Source organism: Pelodiscus sinensis, chromosome 18 (assembly GCF_049634645.1).
Source record: "Pelodiscus sinensis isolate JC-2024 chromosome 18, ASM4963464v1, whole genome shotgun sequence".
Classification (NCBI taxonomy): Eukaryota; Metazoa; Chordata; order Testudines; family Trionychidae; genus Pelodiscus; species Pelodiscus sinensis.
This window is the reverse complement of record NC_134728.1, coordinates 30591436-30612921: the sequence shown is the minus strand read 5'-3', so window position 1 is coordinate 30612921 and position 21486 is coordinate 30591436. Positions and strand designations below refer to the sequence as shown.

Below are 21486 nucleotides of genomic sequence, written 5' to 3'. Positions count from 1 at the left end.
CCCGGGGGGGGAAAGAGAAAAAGAACACACCCACCCCACCCCGGGAGGGGGGGGCAGAGAGAGAAAGAACACACCCACCCCACACGGGGGGGGGCAGAGAAAGAACACCCACCCACACACCCACCCACCCACACAGAGGGGGCAGAGCGCACGCGGTGCCCCCGCCACACACACCTGCCCCCCACGGGGCGCTCCCCCCCAGGCCGGACCCACCGCGCTCTCACCCGCGGGCAGGGCCGGAACGGGGCTGGCTGCGCTCCGCGCCGGGCGAACAGGAGCGAGAGGCGGAGCCGGGGGCGGCCTCTGCTCCCCTCCCCGCTCGGGTGCTCGCTCCCCCGAGGAGCCGCGGCGCTCGGGCCCGGCGCGGGCGGGGCGGGAGGAGCAGCGAGCAGGCTGCCGAGCCCGCCCCCGCCCGCGGGCCTGCCGGGATCGCGGGCCCATGCCGGGCGGGGCGCCGCTCACCTCCTTTTGCGGCCTGCTGCAAACCCCCCCCCCCCGGCCGGAAAGCGCGGAAGGGGGGCCGGGGTCCGCCCAGGGAGCCCGCCCTGAGGGGCGCACTGCGGGCCTGCTCACAGCCTCGCCGGGGGGGGCTATTCTCCAGCAGCACCAGGGGACCCGGCCCGGCGTGTCGCGTTCCTGGCCCGTAGGCTGTGCGGTAAGAGACCCGCCCCGGGCAGGCTGGGTTTGATGCAAACCGGGACACTCCTCCAGTAAATCGCACATTTAAAAGGGAACCCCCCAGCACAAGGCACGTCAACAGCTACAGGCGAGTGTCTGACTCTCGCACGCTCTCGTTGCCATTTGGGCCTGGCTTAGGACTTCAGCTTTTAGTCTCAGGCGTCCATGCCACCCAGGGCACGCGCGCATTGTGTGTCACGCGTCGCAGTTTTAGCCGCCAGGATTGAGGGGCACGGCGATGAAGCGACTATTCCTTACGCCAGGGGGCTCCAACCTTTCTCACCACAAGCTCACTTTTTCAGTTTAAGCGCAATGTAAGATTTACCTCAAACCCAAATACCCTTGTCCCACTTCCTTCTGCCCCTGCTTCATCCCTTCTGAGGCCTCACCCTGCTCACTCTATCCCCCTTCCTCCTCCATCCTCACTCACTCTCACCAGGCTGGGATATGGGTTGGGGTGCAGGCTCAGGTCTTGGGCCAAGGAGTTTGGGAGGGGCTCTGGGCTTAGTGCAGAGTGATGGGATTGGGGTCTAACAGGAGTTTGAGGGTGCAAGCTCTGTGAAGGAGTTTGGGTGCAGGTGGACTCACATCAGTGTAGGAGGTTCAGGGCTGGGAAAGGGGTTCAGGAAGCAGGGGTTCTGGCTGGACACTGTTTAACAGAGATGGCTTCTGGGTGGTGGAGCGGTGGAGTTAAGGCAGTCTTACTCCTGCCCTGGCCCTGCACCACTCCTGAAAGCAGCTGGCATGTACAGCAGTGGCTCCATGGGCTGCCCTTCATCTACAGGCACTGAACCCACAGCTTCTACTGGCCCCAGTTCCCCATTACTGATCAATGGAGCTGCAGGAGTGGTGTCTTCAGGCAAAGACAGCATGTGAAAACACTCCTGCTTTGCCTCTCTCAGGGACTGAAGGGACATGCCAGCCATTTCCAGGAGCAGCAATTACCATAGGGATAATTACTCCAGTCATGACAGGTTAGACATTTTAGAACTCACTACTCAGAGAATTATATTTAAGCATAAGGGAGAAATGACAATTATGAAATGTACAGACCAGTCAAAAACCAAAAGTAACCCACTTTGCAAGCAGTAAAAGAAATAACAACAACCCCCCACATGTGTGTTGGGTTGGGAGATGAGTGAAGGACAATGTGTGTTTGTGAGAATGGCAGACACACACAGAGTTTGTGCGAATGACAGATTTTCATTGCCAAGCTCCCTCCATCCCCTTCTCTCTGTGTGGAGATCGGGTACAGAAGCGGGGGGAGGAGGGATACACTGACATCAGCACCCTCCTCTTCTCCTTACCACACTCTGCACAGCAAGCAGGAGGCTCCCCGGAAGCAGCTCCAAGGCAGAGGGCAGGAGCAGCATGACAGCAGGTGGAGGGCCAGCGCTTGATAGCTTCCTGGCTAAACCAGTCAGGATCACCAGTAGATCCCGATCTACTGGTTGGTGACCACTGCCTTACACTTAAAGGCAGCTCTGGGACTGAGGTAGATGGACAGGGCAGGAGAGGGGAAATTTGCACTGCTCCCATTGCTGTACCTGTCCTGTATCTAGAGGACTGAGCAGCTTATATGTGCAACTTTTTACAGGGATCTCACTTGTACAAGCCATTACTACACTGGAGAGCCAGCAGGCCACCTACTCTAGATAGAGTGAACTTGGGCAGTCTCCACTTAGTAATCAGCAGTGTTTTCTGGCATTGGCACCTCTGCTAAGCATATTGGCACAAGACCAATAAATGTTAACATGCAGTGTAATATCATGTCATGCCCACAATTAGCTATGGAAATCTCCATAATACACAAAGAGATTTTACTGTAATTCTGCAACTATACTTCATGACCAACATCAGAGCTTGTTAAGTGTAAGGCTGAGCCTGCTAGTGTGCATGACCATGCAATGGCAGGGCTTGCTGTTCAAGCAGCAATATGCTGGGAGCCAACACAATGTGCTGCCATTTGTCAGACCCCAGCCAGTTTCCTTGTGCCCAGGCTTTTGTTCCCAAGAAGTCCTGAATACCTTCAATTAAGAGCTACAAAAGCCAAGAACCTTTCAGAATTAAGCCCACAGATGAAAGGAGCTGAGACTGCTGTAGAGCGGGAGCTCAGAAAGTGCAGTCTACGGTAGATGTGGCTTTAAACCCTGTGTCTCCTGAATTCTGGGACTGCTCAGCCCCCAGAATAACGTTACAGCAATCCCTGGGGTTGCTCTCAAAGCTTTCCATAGTCTCTACTGGATATTCTACCAGTTTAGAAGAGCTAGAGCCCAGAGTGCTCTAGTCATGCTCTCACCCCTCCCCAGAATCTCCCTTTTTGTCCCTGGCACACTTAAACTAGGGGCTGTAAGGGGTTGTTATTGGGCTCTAATGTCAGCTCTGTGTTGTTACTCAAGGAGCTACACTGCTCAGAGTAGCAGCATAAAGGGGCAAAATGCAGCCCAGGAGTATCAGAGATCAGGGGACTGGAATGTTTCATCAGTCCAATCAGTAAAGCAGCAGCACTGACGGGCTCCTTACAGGCTTCATGAATAAGGAGGACATGACTGACTCAGGGTCTTGTGTTTGGGCAGAGGTGGCAAGCTGGAAAGACATTTCCAACATGGAAAAGTTAGGGGGTCCTGCCACAGGGTAGCTGATCCCTGTCAGTAGGCCAGGGCCTCTGTCTGAGCAGGTGGAGCTAGTCAATTAAAGGAGGCAGGGCTACCTCAGGGGGCGATACAGGCCTGTCACAGGACAAGAGGAGGAATGATTGTGGCAGGTTGTACCTTGGACGAGAAACCATAGAGGAGTAACATTAACAGGGATGATGGATCCTGGGAACAAGAGGCCAGATGCTCAGGGTTGTAGCCCTGGCTCCAGAAGGGCAGCAGAGCTGGCTGAATGAGAGCTAGCTGTGAGAAGGGAGCTGGTTGGGAAGCTGCAAGCAGGATTTCTAGACCCTTTGGAAAGGAGGCTGTGATATCCCAGGAGAAGGGTAGATGAAAGACTGTTTTAGTCTATTATGGGCTTATATCTGGACAAATAAACCTACTTAAGAGTCCAGACCTGGCAGTGAGCACTGTTAAGCTGGGGAGAAACACTGTACAAAGACACACATAGTGCAGAATGTGGGCACAAGGAGAGGGCAAGATGGATCTCAGTGCCCAGTGAAGAGGGGAAGCGGGGAAAACAGGCAGGGGGATGCACAGGAAATTGCAGCTACTCTGTTATATGTTTCCCTAAAAAAGCCCAATTCTTTTCATACAGGGGACTATCTCCAAGAAGAGTCACACAGTAGCATACTGCATACGGAGACATGAACATAGCCATTGGCATTCTGTATCAGGGCTCCCTCTAGACCAGCATCTTGTCTCTGACAGTGACTTGTACCTTCCCCTGAAGCTTCTGTTACAAGAATCTTCATATGGGACAACTATGGAATAACCAGTCTAGTGGGGAAAGTCTCTTCCCAATCCCAGTCAAGAAGTGGTGGCTTTATACCCTGAAGCATGGGGGTTTACACGCCTTCTAAGTGTGTACGTGGCTAGCACAATGGGGCTCCAATCCACAACTGGAATCCTTAGATGCTACCCTATAAATAGGCATATAAATGTCTAATACCTTTTTGACTCAATTCTTGGCCTCACGGATATCTTGCAATGTTGTGCAAAATTATTTCTTTCATTAATATTAAATATGTTGCCTTCCAGTTTCATTAACATCCCCTTTTTCTCATGTGACAGAGGGTAAAAAGGAATGTCTAATTTATCCTCTCTATAACCTTCATTTTGTATATCTCCTACGTGTCTCCATCCCCTCTCTAAACCAAGAGACCCAGTCTCCCAACTCTCCTCAAACAGAAGGCTTTTGCCCTTCTCAAATTTATTTTTTCTACATTCATTGAGACAGGGCAATGGGATTGAAGACTGGGGTAGTTTAATAAGAGAGTCAACCACCTAAGTGGCGAAATCCTATTGACAGTCAATGAAAAATGGGGATTACATGATTTAAGCATGTAGGTATTCTTAAAAACTTAAGTTCCCGTTGAATGTGCACACCATCAATTGATATCATGGCCTTACAACACTAATTATTTCTAGATCCCATTCTTTAGACATCCTAACTCTGCTGTTTGATATTTTGAAAATGGCTGTAACTTCCTCAGGCTGTGAAGGTCAGTCTAGTCGGAGATTTTTCACCAGCCCATTGGTGATGTAAAGAGAACTGACAGGCTTCTCCCAGAAAGTGCCAACAGGGTAATGAGAATAACTAAGTTCCTGTGCACACTGGCTGGTAAGAGGAAAAAGCAGCAGGGCAGGCAGTGGTATTCTGGCTGATGCTGTTCTTGGACAATTCTTCCTTCTGCATGATAGCACAGGCACCAATGATTCTGCAAAGCCACTGCTACTTCATTGCCCTTTGTCCTGCATTACAGTTAATAGCCTAAAAGCATGAATGCAAGGGGAGGGAAAGAAGCAGCAAAACTCACTGCTATTTCCCGCTGATAACTGCTTCTGTTTTATTTAAATGCTTTATAAAGAAGGATTAAGAAAAGAATTGGAGTCAAATCGCCTCTCCTCCTGAGTGAGTCATTCAGACCTAAACAACCCCCAGTCTTTTCCTAGCCTGAAGTGGAGTCTGCGCTATGTGTATCAAAGGCTACAAGGGTCACTGTTCTATAGATCATAGCTTAGATCAGTGGTTTTCAACTATGGGTCGTGGAATGTCAAGTGCTGGGTCTCGTTGCTGCAGAGGGATCAGGTAACCAAAGGGGGTGCTAAGGCAGCTCCCTGTCTGTCCTGGCACTGCAGACTGCACAGCAGGCTCTGTTTCTAGGTGGGAGGGGAAGTGACCCTAGGGGTCCTGTTATTTCCATACAGCTACCCTTATAGAGTATTCACACACTTCCCCATTGTTAACCCATTTGTCCCTGCATCACCCCATGAGACAGGGCAGTGCTATTATCCCTCTCTATGAAACGGAGACCTGAGGCACAGAAAGGGAGTGACTTGCTCAAGATCACCAAGGAAATCTGTGGCAAAAAGGGGACCACCATTCCCTTCCTTATTGGCACATTTCAGGGGGCACTGGAGAGACAATCATTGGGAACAAAGTGTCTACAAGTCATTTCTTTGGCTCACCTCTTCGCCCGCACTCCATGACAGAATTCTCACTCTGTGTGAGCTAATTAACAAAGTGATGTGGGCCAGGGTTTAGGGTGCAGAAAGGAGCCCATTTTTTTTAGTATCTTTCTGAAGCACAAACCAGAGTTCATCACTCTGTCCTGATTACCACCATTGTGGAACTTGATCCTGACAGCATGGACTCTAATCTGCTTTCAAAGGAACTGCAATTACACTTACTGGTAATGTTGTAAAATCTACTTTGACAGGAGAGTGTACTGACAACTTTTCCTGGCAGAAATTAAAGTGGATTTTTCTTAAAGAAGGCCACCCGTCCACAAAACCCTAATCCTCCCAGCTCACATATGTTTCTATAACTTGCACTGCACTGAATCCAATTACACAGCCTCAACCCAGGAACAATCTGCAGTCATTTAAGAGCAGGAAACATCAAATGAAATATGGAGTGTAGAAAAGCCCTATTGCAATTTGGCTGTGAAATCTCACCTCTGCAGACAGGTAAGTGTGTTCTGTCATGAAGAAAATACACCATTCACCATCACATTAACTGCCTGGGTGACACACATTTGAGCAAAGTGTGGGCAACAGAAAAAGCTATGGAAGCCAAGTTGATATGTAACTGCAGTTTGGAAGTGCCTCACAATGGTTATTTATTCTATGTTAAAAACAGTTTTAAAAGATAGTGCTCTTGCTCTATGAACAAGCCAGCAGCAAGCACCACCAGCCTGCAGATCTTATATGCACTATGCACACAGGATTGAAGCAGTAAATAAACTTGGGCGAAACTGTCAGAAATGGCTTTAAAAATCTAGCAAAAATGCATGCAAAAATTGGGCAACTGTGCACCTGACATGCACCTGGTCACACAAGCTAATGTGAAATGTGGTCGGAAATTAAAATGATACCTGCCAGTTTGTGGACAGGTGAAATTTTTCCCTTTCATAGCCAGAAATTGTGGCTTCAAAATCCCAAATCAGGAGAATACTGAAGCCATCTCAATAGGGACAGGCTGTGTTGTCCATAGTTGGGCAAATATTGCGACATGTTTCCCATATGGCAGGGATTTATATGGGCTAGATTCTGCCACCTTCACTTACATTTAGCACTTATTCTGCCACTAGTCCAACTGAAATGAGTGGGACTGCACTGGGGTCAGATGATGGAGTGGAAATCTGCTTCTAATCTAGTCAGAGATGTAGTGAATTTTTGGCATATGGATGGGAACACACCTGTCTACTACTATTAGTAGAGTTTATACCAGCTGAAAAATCTGGCCCATTCCCTTTTAAAGGACTGGTGCATTTTCAAGGACCCAAAATTGCATGTCACCTCTTTGTGGGCAGATTTTGGACTCTGAGTTCCATTCCTGTCTCAGCGATAGATTTCCTGTGTGACCTTGAGCAAACTACTTATGGTCCATTTCTCCAACTTGTAAAATAAGGAGAATGACACTCCCTCTGCTTGAAGGTCTGAGAGGCTTAATTTCTTAGCATCTGAGTGCTTTGGAATTCTGTAATGGAAACAGGTATTGAGATGCAAACAATCGGTACATTTCCACAGTGCTCTTCAAGCAGAAGGACAGACTGAGCAAGGAATAATTCCCTCACTGACCCCACAAACCTCTCAAGAACTGCCACCTCTTTGAACCACAGCTCCTGCGTGACAGAGGACAGCAACACCAAACAGTTTAAGAAAGGAATAAAGATCACTATATCCAAGTGACTCTGAAGGCAGAATTTGCAACTGGTAAATCTAGCCCCTTTTGGCCAGCACACTGCTAACAGTCACAGGGCCTTAACAAGCACTCAAGGCCTCACCTTTCATGTTTCATCCACCATCCATCATGTCCCAAACAAAACAAACCTATAACAGCATACACCACTGACAGCAGCCAGTATTCTTCACGGGAGGATGCAACCTAATGAAATAGCAATATTCCTTCTGCAACAGCTACGTACCCCTTAGAAATCTTCAGTGTTAAGCCAGAACCCTGAGGTACTAACCTGGCATGACCCTCCTTAGTTTATGAGGGGCAAGGAAATAAGAACACACTGATGGGAAAGCTTTAACCTAGCTTCAGGCTCCCCCACTTCTGAACTTGTCCTCTATCTATAGCAGATGTAGTATGCCAGTACATTTCTTCTTCATGCTCTTGAAGAGTCTAAAAATACAAGGGGAGTACAGGTATGCATGCTCAATTAACAGACTCTATAGCATCACAAAGCACACAGTTTCTCATTTCCTTTCCCTGGAGAAGTACTGTCACCCACCCCTTACAGCAGCAGCATTATAGAATTCCATACAGGGCATCCTGAACCCAGAGGCAGAAGGGTCTGCATCCCAATGCACAGGCTGAACTGATGATCTGAGGAGAAACAGGAGGATCCACCATTAGCCTGCTGCCCTGGTTACAGTGAACCCTCGTTTATCGCGGTAGATAGGTTCCAAACCCGACCGCGATAGTTGAAAATCCGCGAAGTAGGGACATGTATATTTAACATGTATACAGCGAGCCCTCGCTACTTCGCGGTTCGACCATCGCGGATTCACGTATATACATAATGTAATGAAAAAAGTCCGCGAAGTCGTGAATCCGCGATGGTCGAACCGCGAAGTAGCGAGGGTTCACTGTATTCCAACAATGTGCCAGTAAGGCCATGTGGTAGCCACAAAGCCTTGAGCTGACAATAGCGGACGAGGGAATCTTTTTGTATAGGATCTGGCAAGTCTCCCCGGCAGGCAGCCTGGCTTCCTACCCTGGGCACTGTAGACAATTTGTTTCTTGGTCTTTCCCAGTTTGGGGAGGAATGTGTCAGTTCAGAGGAAAACACAGCAGGATTCCAACCTAAAAGACAAAGTATCTTCTGTCCACGGACCAGGGGGAGGGGGTAACAAACGGCGTGAGACATTTTCATAACACCTCACCCAGATCAAAGGGTAGGAGGGCCAAAGACTAAGCTTTAGGCTCACTTGCCCAGCCACAACATCTATCCCTGCAAGCAAGACTGTTCAGGGAGATACATAGCTGCAGGGGAAAAGAGGAAAAACTAAATCAGAATCAGAGGAAAGGAAGACCTAGATGGGATGTACTTTGCCTGCCAGCCGGCCAAGCCTCACTCACCACAGCCCCTTTGTGCCTACAGACATTCCATGCCTTCCTTATAATGCAAAACATTAATTGGATGTGCCGAGCCAGAGCAATAATCATGCTGAAAGAAATCTGCAGATTGCAACCCTACAATAGCCCCATAAACTTCAGTTAGGGGATTTTATAGGGGCAGTTTGCTCATTCTCTTAGTCTCTCCGGCCAGTTTTCCACAAGGGAACCAAGGAACTGCTGTATCCTGCGTGTATGTGAAAGCACCCCCGTTACAACTTACCTCCCGTGTCAAGGGACCGAATCCCCTTTCACAGCTTTCCCATTACAGCGAAAACCCTTATTAATTCCAGGTGAACCTGCAGGAGGCACCTTGAAAAGGATCCGCCGGGACCGCGGCCGCCCGCGCCTGCCTGTTGAGAGGCTTAATTTCTTAGCATCTGAGTGCTTCGGAACCACCCGCCCCCCGAGCTGCCCCGGGGGTCACAGCTCGCGAGCGGCTCCGCGTGTCATTACTCAGACAGGGAAAAATGCAGCCGCGGCCGGCCCGGGACAAATATAGGCACATGAGCTCACATCCTGCCGGGCTCCGGCTCGGGTCGGACCGCGGCCGGGAAAGCACCAGCCCGGCCGAGCCGCGCAGCAAGATGGGGACCCCGCGCCCGCTCCCCAGGCCTCCCCGCGGGTCCCGCCGCGCCCCGCACTCACATCGCTTGCACAGCTCCAGACACAAAGCCATGGGAGACACAAAGGAAGGGCGGCGGCTCTTCCCTCGGGCGGAGGACGGGCCCCAGCAGCCGGGGGTGGGGGACTCGCGGGTCCGGGCAGGGGGATGCGGCGGGCGGCACGACAAGGGCAGAGCCGCACGGGCCTCGCTTGCTCCCGCAGCTTGCCGCGCCGCGCCCCGCCGCAGCTGTGCGCCGCCCCGGGGCGGGGCTCGGGGAGCCGGCCGGGCCACGCCCCCACGCCCGAGGATGCGGGCGGGGGCGGAGTATTCGCGCGGATCCCGCTGGTCTCCCGGACCGCGCGGCAGCCCGGCCTGAGCCCACCCCATCGCTCTGCTTGAGGTCCCGGGGCGGTTCGGGGAGCCGGTCCAGGGTGCTGGTCTATGCAAAGCCCTGGGCTGCTGGAGCACAAAGAGCCCCCCAAGCACAGGCCCTGGCGTTCTTGCTGCGGGGGGGACCCCTGCAATCTTGCTGCTAGACAGGGAGCTGGACTCCATGACGGTCTCTTGCAGCCCTAGGATTCTATGACTTGGGTCCCCCCATGGCAGTGGATGGTAACATGCATCAGGGCTTTCTCTATGGCCCCGGAGACATTTTGTTTGCTGATGCCCAAAGCTTTTTTCCTACCCCTATTACACAAGGGCCTGTGAATTGAGGTGCCTGCTGATTGCACACAAGGGTGGGAGCCCTGCACTCCCTCTGCATGGAATCAAAGTGCTGCTATCTTTCAGTCAGAGCTCCCCACAAATTCTAGGTACCAAGCGCAGTGAGCAACACTACCCTAACCCAGGCGACTGCCTTGGTTACACCAATCTCATGGTGCACTAAGATGAAGGCGGGCCAGTCGTGCAGCCCACTCACTAGCCTAGGTTCCCCATCGCTGCCCCATGGTCTTGCTGCCAGCAGCCCTTAATTTGTGTGTGGGAAAAGGGGTGTCAGAGATCTGGCAAAGCCAGTAGTAAACATGGAGTCATGGGGCACATGGTAAGCTTTGTCTTACCAAAATGGCTGATCCCATTTATGATAGAGCCTCCTCTCCTTTATTCAAGCCACATTCAGCACTGACTGCTGGCAGGGGAAACTGGGGATTATATCACTTCCCCTTCATCTCTATTTATTCCATGCATCCCTGCCCTAGGTACCTCTGTTATATTAACAAAAGGGAGGCCCGCAATATTACACGTAAATAGCTGAGATGCAGTCGTTAGTAAATCACCAGTACAGACAGTCCCCGGGTTACATGGATCCGACTTACATCGAATCCCTACTTACAAACGGGGTGAGGCAACCCCGCACTAGCTGCTTCCCCCCAGCAGACCAGGGAGACGCGGAGCGGCTTCTCTCAGCAGACACCTCAGCTTGAGAATAAAGGACTGAGGGAAGTGAGGTGTGGGAGAATAAAACTGAGCTCTGGAGAAATGTTTGGCTGAGTTTCCCCTACAATATGTACCAGTTCCGACTTACATACAAATTCAACTTAAGAACAAACCTACAGTCCCTATCTTGTACGTAACCCGGGGACTGCCTGTACAACATTTTCATCAAGAGCGGAGTAATCCAGAGGTAGGGCCCAAACCTAGGACCCCAGAGATTTATGTTCAGCTCACTGTTCCAGCACTGACTTCCTGTGCAACCTTGGGCAAGGCACTTAGCCTCGAAGGTTCATCAGTTCTCCTCTGTAAAAGCACTGCTCTGCCTCACACAGGACCACTGTGAAGTGCTCTGAGAGCTGTCTTAGGTAAGAGCTAAGTATTGTTACCTACCCAATAGCAGCTCATCCTCCAGCTGCTTCCCAAACGGGGGGAAATAAATGGGCTCTGCAGACACATGCCCAGAAAGTTAGCCATCCTGGACTCTGTGGGAGCAAAGTCAAAGGGGCCTTTATAGCACCTCTCTTCCTTCGCATTTATAACAGGAGCCTGACTCAAAATGTTTGCTAATCTCAGCTGCACTTTACAGCATGGAGAGAGAATTGATCTCCCACGATTAAACCATGTGGGGTTTTGTATGTTAAAACTAGCACTACCTGGAAACACTGTCAGCTCCCCCAGCACTGGTGTCATATGTGTCAGGTTTAAAATTGCCTTTTAAATAGACGGCAGTTGCTTTTTGCATAAGATACACATTCTGGCTGATGATAAGGTGCATCAAGAGAGAATACTAGAGTAATCCAGCCTTGAAGTAACAAAGGATGGGTGACTGTGATAAGGTCCCTTCATTGGCAAGAAGATGCATATGGCAAAGAGGGCTCCTGTCTCCAGATAACCCTTACTTGTCCAGAACTAACCCAGGGTTTGAACAAAGGATGCAAATGGCAGACACATGCCTTCAGTCAATAGAGCTGCCAGAGTCTTCAGCTGCTTCCCCACGCCTACACCATGCATTATCTCCATTTTATCCAGACTGAACTGTAGCCAGCCCAAGCTCACAGACACTGGCTTATTTGTTCCACTGCACTGGCTGGGACTGGAGTGATGGGAACACAGAGCGGGATGTCGTCAGCACACTGAGTACTCTCTGCCTGCGTCTGTCTGCTCGCTAACTCTTCCAGTGTCCTAGTGCGGGTGTTGAAGAGGAAGAATGACAAAACTGACCCTTCAGGCTTCCCAACACTACCTCAAAATGGGAAAGAACGCAGTTACTCAAGTAGCTCCATCTATGCCTGCTGGAGACCCCACGTATTGCAGCTATGTCAGTATAACCTCATGAGTAGTGGTATCAAAGGCAGTGGACAGTTCTGGAGCAGACAACATGGACCCTTGATCATCCTCCATCATTCAAGGACATCACCAACCAGATCCCTGCCTGAGTAGCTTGCAGTCTAAGGCCCAGATTATCAAAGGTATGGGTCCTGACTTCTACTTATTTCAATGGCAGTGAGGGGCCTACATATCGTTTCAGGATCTGGACCAAAGTGGAGGTAAACACAGAAAGGAAATGGGCAAAAGGGTGAGAAACAATTCCATTTAATTATCCTATTAACCTCTAGGATATCCCGTCCAGCTCCTAACCTTTGCCCATACAGGCCCCTTCCTACCTGAGACTGTCTTGTGGACCCAACCCTTACATTCACAGGCAGAGGTGAAAGTAAGCAGGTGCACCCTGGTGTGCAGCTCCAGCAAGAGCTGCAGTAAAAGCCAGCAGGAAGCTATGCAAAGAGCTGGCAGGGACCCAGGCTGCAGTAGGACAGTACCTGGAAGACATTTTAAGTTACTTTCACGGCTGTTCACATGTCCCTCAGATCATCCCCATGACAACCCCAACATTTTCTTACATAGAGTAGCAAGATCAGGGCAGTGTTAACTGACTGTTTAACTCTTCAGGGCAGTAAGTCTTGTTCTTAATGGTTTTGCTTCCCCTCCTGTATATTCTGTTTCTCTCACCTGGAAACAAGGAGGATACCCAGCAACATGTCACCAGCCAGTTCCCTTGGGACACCGACAAGTGCTCCATGAGCTCCAAATTGGGAACCTCTGGCCTAAAATAACTTACAGTTGACCCCAGATCTCATCCACTAGAGCCCACAGCACCTTGTTCCACACACCTCACTCCACGGCTTGGCGGGGCATGGTCTGTGGTGCAGGCAAATACCCTCGTAAGAAGGAGAGAGAGTATGAGGAAGGGATGGCAGCTGGAAGTGAGGACAGGACAGAGCCCACTCTTATGAGAACAGAGGCACTTGAAAGGAGGCTCTGTGCAGTCTGGGGAGGGCAGTGGAATGGTGTAACGTGCCGGGGTGCAGAACTGTCGTCATGACACGCAACCCCTGCTTGACATCCAAGGGGTTCTGCATCACATTTGGGATGGAAAAGTGTGCAAAGATGGCTTCCGAAAACAGCCCTTCCTCGGGATACTCAGTAGGGTGGGGGTTGGGACAGATCACGGCAAACAAACGGGGGAGTTTGGAAGTGAAAATCTACCAAACAAAACCTGCCTTTCACACCCCAGCTCCACAGCCAAGACTAATTGTCACGGAACTGCCAGCCGGGCTCAGCCACACAGAGCTGACAGCTCCAGTGAGTGACAAAGAGCCGGGTGCCATGGTGACAACTTCCTCAGCACGACTCTCCTCCCAGAGTATCTCTCACACACACAAAAGGCTTTTTGGCTGAGGGGCCTCTTCCAAGCCCCCCTTCTCCTCAAGCTGCTCCTTTCCCCTAGTTTTTTTTTATATAATCCCAGGCTCTCTTGGCGGGAAGAGTGGGCTGCGTTCTGCTGGGGATGGCCTAGCTCCCTGCCAGTCGAGAACAGTAAAGGCAGGGAGGGGAAGGACACGATTTCCTCATTGCTCTCCTCTTTGCGGTGATCTGTCCCTACCCCCACCCTACTGAGTATCCCAAGACTTTTGAGACTTGCTCAGCCCCGTGTTTCCATTCAGGTGATACTTGGTGCTGGACTTTGTGCTCACCCTGTGGTCTGGATCCTGAGCTCAGTGGCCGTGCTGTAAATCTAGAGCAACTCCAGTAAGAAGAATAGGGTTACTCCTGGTTCATAGTGGTGTAACTGAGAGCAGGGTCTGGCCTCTCAATTTCTGGCACAGAGGAAAGTCTTTCTCTAGAGGAGAGACAGACAGACAGATGGAAAGGAGAATGGCAGTGCCTGGGTTTTGTGCTCACATCTGCCCAAGAAGGCCTCCAGCATGTGAGGGAGAGGGAATTCAGCTTAATTCTGATTTGACTTGATGCCATCTGCAGTCATGTGTGGACCTGGTTTTATGCTTTCTGTTAACCCCCTAAAATGCAGCCCAGAAACACGGGGTTACCATTAAGACTGTTGGAGTGGGAGGAAAGGAACCTGTAAAACAAGCTTCCAGCTCTGCCAGGAACACGATGGCTTATCAGAACCAACCCACACATAAGCCTAGCCCACCCAGGAGCAGAACTGTACCATGAACAACCCAAACAGCCCCTCAGGAACAGACTAACGAACCACTGGAGCCTGGGACCCCAAATGGAGAGTCCCCCCAACTGCCCAGGGGGGCCCATGTCTGCTCCTGTCTTGGCTCTGCTGCAGCTGCTCCTGAGAAATGAAAAAAACGCATCTGAGGCTGGCAGGGTGCTAGCAGCCAGAGAAGGTCTGTTGGTTAGATCATCATGGTAATGCCCTTGCAAGCCCCGGCGATTGTCTGACTACATCGTACCATGGTATGACCGGGATGCCCACACCTGTGTTCCTCAGCTGCCCTCCAGGGTCCACGGTTGTATGAGCAGCAGCTCTGTCTTGACTAGTTTTCTACGGGAGGCCTGGCCTGCCATGGGATTCTGGCTCTGCAGGTAGTCCGGTTCCTTGTGCTGCCCCTGCAGGGAGCACATGCGCTGCTTGAATCACCTGCTGTTACAAGAAGGCCTTGGGAGCTGTAATTGATTTATGGCTCTGATTGCACTACGCTCTGCAGGATTGGCTTTTAAAGTTACGAGAAATCAGAGGGTACATGGGTAACTGCCCCCATTCGATTCAGATTCGGGGCAGGAATCGGGGGATGGGATTTGTACTTTGGAGTGCTTTCTGATTTCCAGCAATGGAATCATTATCGATGTATCTGAGCTAGTCTCAAAAGCCAAAGAGGAAGAGCCACCCTTTTTTGAGCTCTGCAGAGACTTGGATCCAGACTTGAACCATACAGCTTTGGATCTGATCCTAGCTGTTCCAGCACCTCACTCGTGCTTGCCAATGAAAACAAAACACATTGATTCAACTGTTTCCTGCCTATGAGGCAGGTGCAGCTCCTGGAAATGCAGAGTAACCCCAGGTGGAGGGATTGTTACACACAGGCTACGTCTAGACTGCATTGTTAAATCGGAAACAGATTTTTTCAATTTACCTTAGAAAGAGGCTCTTTCGAAATTTGGCGCATCTACATGGAGCCAAATTGAGAAAGAAAGTGCTCTTTCGAACCATCTCTTATTCCTCGTAGAATGAAATGGTGAAAGATGCGTGTCCGTTCTTTCGAAAAAATATTCGTAAAAGCAGACGCGTTCCTCGGATGCAGCATTGCTTTTTCGGGATATCACTGGTATCCCAAGAAAGCAATGCAGTCTAGATGTAGCCACAGAGAGCTTTGTCCAGCTTTTTAAAAATGCAACTTCTGAGTCCTTATTGAAACTCAGATAGTGACTCATCAGATGGGAAAAAAGCACAAGGAAGGCACAGAGGCAAGAGAGACAGAATCTAGCAGGAGAGAGAAAACAAAGTAAGGAAGAGAGAGAGAGAAAAAATAAAACCAACGACAACATGTGCATGCACAGGACAGACATACACAGAGTAATCCCTATTCAGCCGTATGTTCCTGCTGAATGAACTGGGAGGTTCTTGTGTGAATCTCCCAATACGATCAGACTCTGTGAATTTTAGCATTTCACAGTAGGCATATGTGGCTGTAAGTGGAAATGTCAGTTGTGGTTCTGTCCAATAATAACACATGCCCGTAGCAGAGAGGCCCCAAGGCAGAGACACTGAGATAGAAGTTGGGCTCAGGTCAGAGTAGGGCTGCAAAGAAGCCAGTTGTGGCTCCCTGATACTGGGCCCAGTTTTCTGTTGGCCCCAATATACAGCAGAGCAGCGGTGGGGCTGTTTTACACAATACCAGCAGGCCATGGCCCTTACGGGCCTCTACCCTGTTGAGAACAGGCAGGGTACAATTACACTGAGGTCAGATCCCTTTCCGCCTGACCCCAGCAGGAGGGGGTGGCATAGGACCTGGTAGTACGGGCCCCATAGCCGCTGGGGAGATCCAGTTGCTTTCCAGCTCCATGTGTCTCTAAGGCAGTGCAATGAGGCCAGGTTACAAGATAGAATCTGGCCCAGGGATCCGAGAGAAAGATCCCTCCAGCCAGAGCAGAAAGGGACACACAGAGACGGGGGAGATACACGCTTGCTAAGAGCAGAGGCAGGATTACATGAGGTAAGTGCAGAAACCACAGACATGCCCATAAATAGTGCACACGGCACCTCAGACCCGCCACCCCAGATGGTGCAGAACGGGGCATGCACAAGCAACCCAGTGGCCACTGCTGTTAGGAGGTGAAAGGGGAGGCCGCTCACACCACCATCTAAGAGATGGTTCCAGGGGCAGAGCCGCAAGCTGGGACATACCAAGCTGGAACCAGGCCAGCCGGGGATTGGCAGTAGGGAGCAGTGACGAGCAGACCAAGAATCCATCTCTGCTGACAACTGCGCTGGTGGGGAGGCAGCATGGCCTGGTGGCAGCCGGCAGGAAGAGACTGGGAGGAGGATTAATAAATCTATATCTTCACCCCCTGAGACATCTCTTTTCTAAGCAGAACAGTCCCAGCCTTTTAAATCCCTCCTATAGAAAGCATTGCTATCTTACATCTACTGCCTGGGCCTCCGACCCCTGCCACTGTCCTGGGGCACTGGGCTCCCATAGCTAGAGCATCTGACATAAAATGCTGCCAGTTGCTTTCATTTCCATCCTGGCTGCAGAGCACACGCTGCTGGGGCAAACATGCAGAGCTGGCCAGGATCCTATGGCCACAGCCACTTTTCCATGCATGTGCCTCTTCTATGGGCAGCTACTGTGGAAGCTGCCCTGCGACTGTCTGTGCCTGGGGGGTACAATGCAGCGTCCTCTTCCTGTTGTCTGCAACTTGTTACCATTTGCAGGGGATTCTGTGCAAGCTACACATTCCCTCCCTCCACTCCTCCCCCCGCTCCAGGCCATGTACTAGCCAGGATGTTGGGGTCGCAGAGACACCCACACATACACTGAGCACCAAGGAGGGAACATTCCCAAATACAGATCCTGTCCACCCTGAAGCTGACACCGCTATAGCAAGCTGGGCTGCTGACCCAGGTGGGTAGAGGTTCTTTTGCTGACGGCAGAAAACACCATTGGAACTGTGTATGCTGTTGACTTCCTGGGGAAAGGACACAGTGATTGCTAGCATAGTTTTCACCATAGTAGGGAAAAAGCCTGAGAGAGAAAAATATACCTAGAAATAATCAGAGAGCTCATTCTCCTACACACCCAGCATGGAACACACATATCTCTGTGTTCCTAATGGAACAGAAATTTCTCTCTCTCTCTGGCTCACACACACAATATCTAATCCCTTTGTGCGGGTGTGCCAGAGAAAGCTATTTCTGGAACGTGAAATCTAGGTCAACAAGAAAGAGAAAATCTGAAGGGAAAAATGTCTCCCTTGGGAGGCTGGGGTGGGTCGGCTCTGGTTGATCTGAGTAGTGACGAGGCTGCTATGGTCTCTGCTCCAGAAGTGGGTTGTTATAAACATCGCTGGAAGCTGATTACCCCAGCCTGCTACCGACGCATTGCTAACCAGTGGGGTGCTGGAAAGTCAGCTGTGGTAAAGTGATGGCAGCGGCAGTTTCCGAGGTGCTCAGGCATGTGCTCTACCCCAAGGTGACTGGCATAATCAGTATCCCTGCCACACTGGCCGGTTTTGAGAGAACGGGGTTTCCAGGCTGCGTCAGGGCCATGACACGCAGGTGCCCATTGTTTGCCTTCTCAAGGAGCAGGAACACCACAAAGGGTGCTGCTCCGTTATTCCACAGGTGCTGTGGCCCACAGAGGACGATTTTCAGACACCAGCATGGGCGGTGCTGGAAAAGTCAATGACGCCAGGGTTTCCCACCAGCCGGGAGTCTACCTTCATGGACCCGGCCCGGGCATGATTCCCACAAAGGGCATTGCCATAAATAGATCAACCCTCAGGATCAGTGCTGGAGCCCATTGGTGGGGTGGGGTCACTTGAGAGATGCTTTCACTGCTCCTGCCTTGTCTGTGGATGGATGAATACAGGGCTGGTCTGCAGGGGTGTCAGTCTCACCTTTCACTAGCCCCACATTCATGGGAAACACACTTAGAAGGATTGGATAACAGAGGCTCACTCAGGGCTATGGGGAGACCCCACAGGGGTCACTATGCTAATTACAGATGCCCTCTCTGTTCTTTATCACTAAGGAAATGGGGGCCAGACCTCCTAACCTCCACCCCTCTGGTATTCACATGCAATCGCAGCCTGTTTCAGCTCCACGTAGCCATGAGAGGGCTGAAATCTCAGCCCCTGGGGAAAGCTGACGCCTGGGACAGAATCACCCTACACTCTTGGGTCCCAGGGGGATGCTCTATGCAAGGCTTCGCCCTGCCTGCTGCACCAAGCTGCTTGGGGAAATTGCAGGCTCCAAGAGTGACAGGCAGGGCATGGGAGAGAGAAGGAGGCAGATAGGGGAAGATAGGAAGATATGAAGGGTTGGCTAGTGTATCCCTACTTGGTCCATATACTAAGGATTTGAGGCCCTGGGGCTTAGACTCTCGCTCTTTTTGCCAAGCCCTAGGTTTGAGGGAATTTGGGACCTGGGACTTTCAGTCCCACAGGTCTAGCCTTTGTCAAAGTGCCCTTGCTGCCAGGCAGGGATGAGGCAGGAGTGTGGAGTGAGGGACTGAAGGACCCTCTCACAACCACTAAGCTCAGGTCTAGAGCCAAGATTCAGAAGGAATGTGAGTGCAGATCTGGAGTTTTGCTTGGCAAAACACAGACCCCACTTTTGGGTGCACAAACTAGGGGTCATCTGTGAAGCTCGAATACAAGCATCCCCAATTAGCAGCAGCGCAGAGAGCCTGGGTGACACCCATCTCTAACGTCAGCTCCTGTAGGAGTGGGCTCCACAACCTCTGTCAATGGCAGGCCATTTCCTGACAGCCCCAGACATAGCAGAGCTGCAGCAGGTCCGCCCAGGATAGCTGCTCCCTATGGCCCCGGTTCAGTCCCAAGCTGATGTACAAGTCGGACTGTCATGGCAAAGGCTCTGTTAGGTGGTTACCACCACATTGGTGCAGCTAAATCAACAGGTGTCCGGACACCAGACAAGGACATCTGGCTTGCATCTAGTACACCCAGCAGCGTTAAAGAAGCTGACCCTGGACCCGACCATTCTGTATCCATTTTAATGCAGCCCCAGGTAGCTGACTTAGGGTACTTCTGCATAGCAGCACTATTTCTGAATATCTGACATTATTCCAGAGTAACACAGTGCACGTCTACACTGCACGTCATTATTTTGAAATCATGGTGAGCTGGCGGACTTCTTACTCCGACTCCTGTAACTCTCCTTTCATGAGGAGTAAGGGAAGTCGAAGGAAACCAAATTGAGCTATTTCAACTACAGCTACACAGTTGACAAAGTGGAAGGTGCGTATCTGAATTTGACTTTGGCCCTGCTGCGTAGACGTACCCTTAGTGCTGTCAAAAGGGTCAACATTTCAGACACTAGCTGTTCATGGCCTTGCTGCCCAGAGCTCCCATCTCTTTCCGAGTCTGCTTCCCGCCCCCAAGGCCCCTACTTCCCCAGGCCTCCCCAGCATGCACACCTCGTAGCACTTACTGCTGTTGCTGGGGAGCGTCCTGCTGCCACCGATGCTGCTGGCGGGAGGTGGTGAGATGGATCGGACGGAGGCTGTGTCTTCTTCCTGGGAGCAGCCTGCCTGGATGGCTCGGAGGTAGCTGTGGCTCCGGGAGCGGAAGTAGCTGGGCAGAGGCAGATCCAGCACCTCCACAGCTGCTGATTCTGCTTCGCTGTAGGCGGATTCACACACCGCCTCGTACTGGTCGCATAGCTCTGCCTCCCTTGTCTGCAGAGGAGGAGAGGCAGGGTCAGTTGTCCTCCTATTCAGAACCTGCCTCCTCCCCTCCACTACTTGTGAAAACCAAGGCTTGCCGAGTGCATGGTTTTATCAGGGCAGCGTTTGTCCAGGTGTTGTGTTTAGACATGGATTTGATCTTATTGGAGCAAGGCAGCATGGTGCAGTGGTCAGAGCCAGTGGGGAGCAGCCTCTATGCCAAAATCTTCCATTCACTGGCGTTTTTGGCCTGACACAAATCAACGATTTGTCTGTCTTGCTGGGGTACTGTGAGACTTAACTCACTGGCATCTGCAAAGTGCTTTGAGATCCTCAGTGGAAGGTCGCAAGGAAGTACCCTGAGTACTGCTGAAGTGAAGAACTCAGCCCAGCGGGGCCCTCCATGGCTAAATGAATGGCTGTGAATAATCAGGTAGATGGTGAGACCCACAGACCACACTGTGCAACCTCTCTGATTGCTGCTGCAGTCTCTGCTTCCCATTTCACCACCCACCACCGTCTGAGAGGCCCCTGCTTTTCTGTATGCCCGGGGCCCATCCTAGGCTGGCATTATCTGGCTCTTGAAGCAGAGAATTGTGTCAGGGTTATGTAAGGACAGGTCCTGATGAGCTAAGAGCTGAAATTCATAAACACAGCAATAACTATGGCTAAGTGATCAGTCAACTGGGTATTCTGGTCGAACTGGAAGAATAATAATGCTCTCTCTCCTGGCCTCGCCTCTGTAATTTACCTCCACGCCCAACTGTCTAGTCTGTCTCACCCTTTTACCAGTGTTCCCTGGGATGGGGAGGGGGGGGAGTTATACAAAGTGCCCCCTTCCCTCATCTCCAAGGGTCTTTTCCACGCTGCTTGGTGCCCCACTGACCTGAGTGGGTGCTGGAGCAGAAAGGCTGAGTGGGAGAAGAGGCTCTGGGTGCTCTCAGACTCAGACACCCCAGTTCCCTCCCTCACACACACTCCTCTCATCTTTCGCGTGCAAGGGGCACGCTCTCTGAAGTGCACATGCCAGCTCCCTGGGGTGCTCTCCTGGCTGCTTCGCTCCCACCCGAGGGTCTTAGCTCCAAAGCGAGCCGGGCTGGGAGGATCCAGGCTGGCGTTCTGAATGCTGATCATTGTGGCTCAGCCAAACCCAGGACAGGGGGACCATGCAAGCACCAGGCAGTTTATGTCCTGTGCGTTTTCTGACGTTATTATCATGTCAAATGACTGGCTAATGGGCAACGACCAAGAAACACGGAG

The 21486-nt window shown here is 51.2% G+C and overlaps 1 protein-coding gene across 6 annotated transcripts in view; it reads right to left on the bottom strand.

The window, feature by feature from the left end:
- Positions 1-21486, bottom strand: part of DLGAP4 (DLG associated protein 4) — a 316182-nt gene that overhangs the window by 61163 nt on the left and 233533 nt on the right. For 2 of the 6 annotated variants that reach the window (XM_025186419.2, XM_075901397.1), the window contains one exon: positions 19992-20238. In XM_025186419.2, coding sequence (XP_025042204.2) covers positions 19992-20238 — 247 coding nt within the window. Of the gene's footprint in view, positions 1-224; positions 456-9612; positions 9828-19991; positions 20239-21486 lie in introns of those variants that run through there. The other 4 variants (XM_075901399.1, XM_075901401.1, XM_075901398.1 and 1 more) reach the window with 3 other exon arrangements.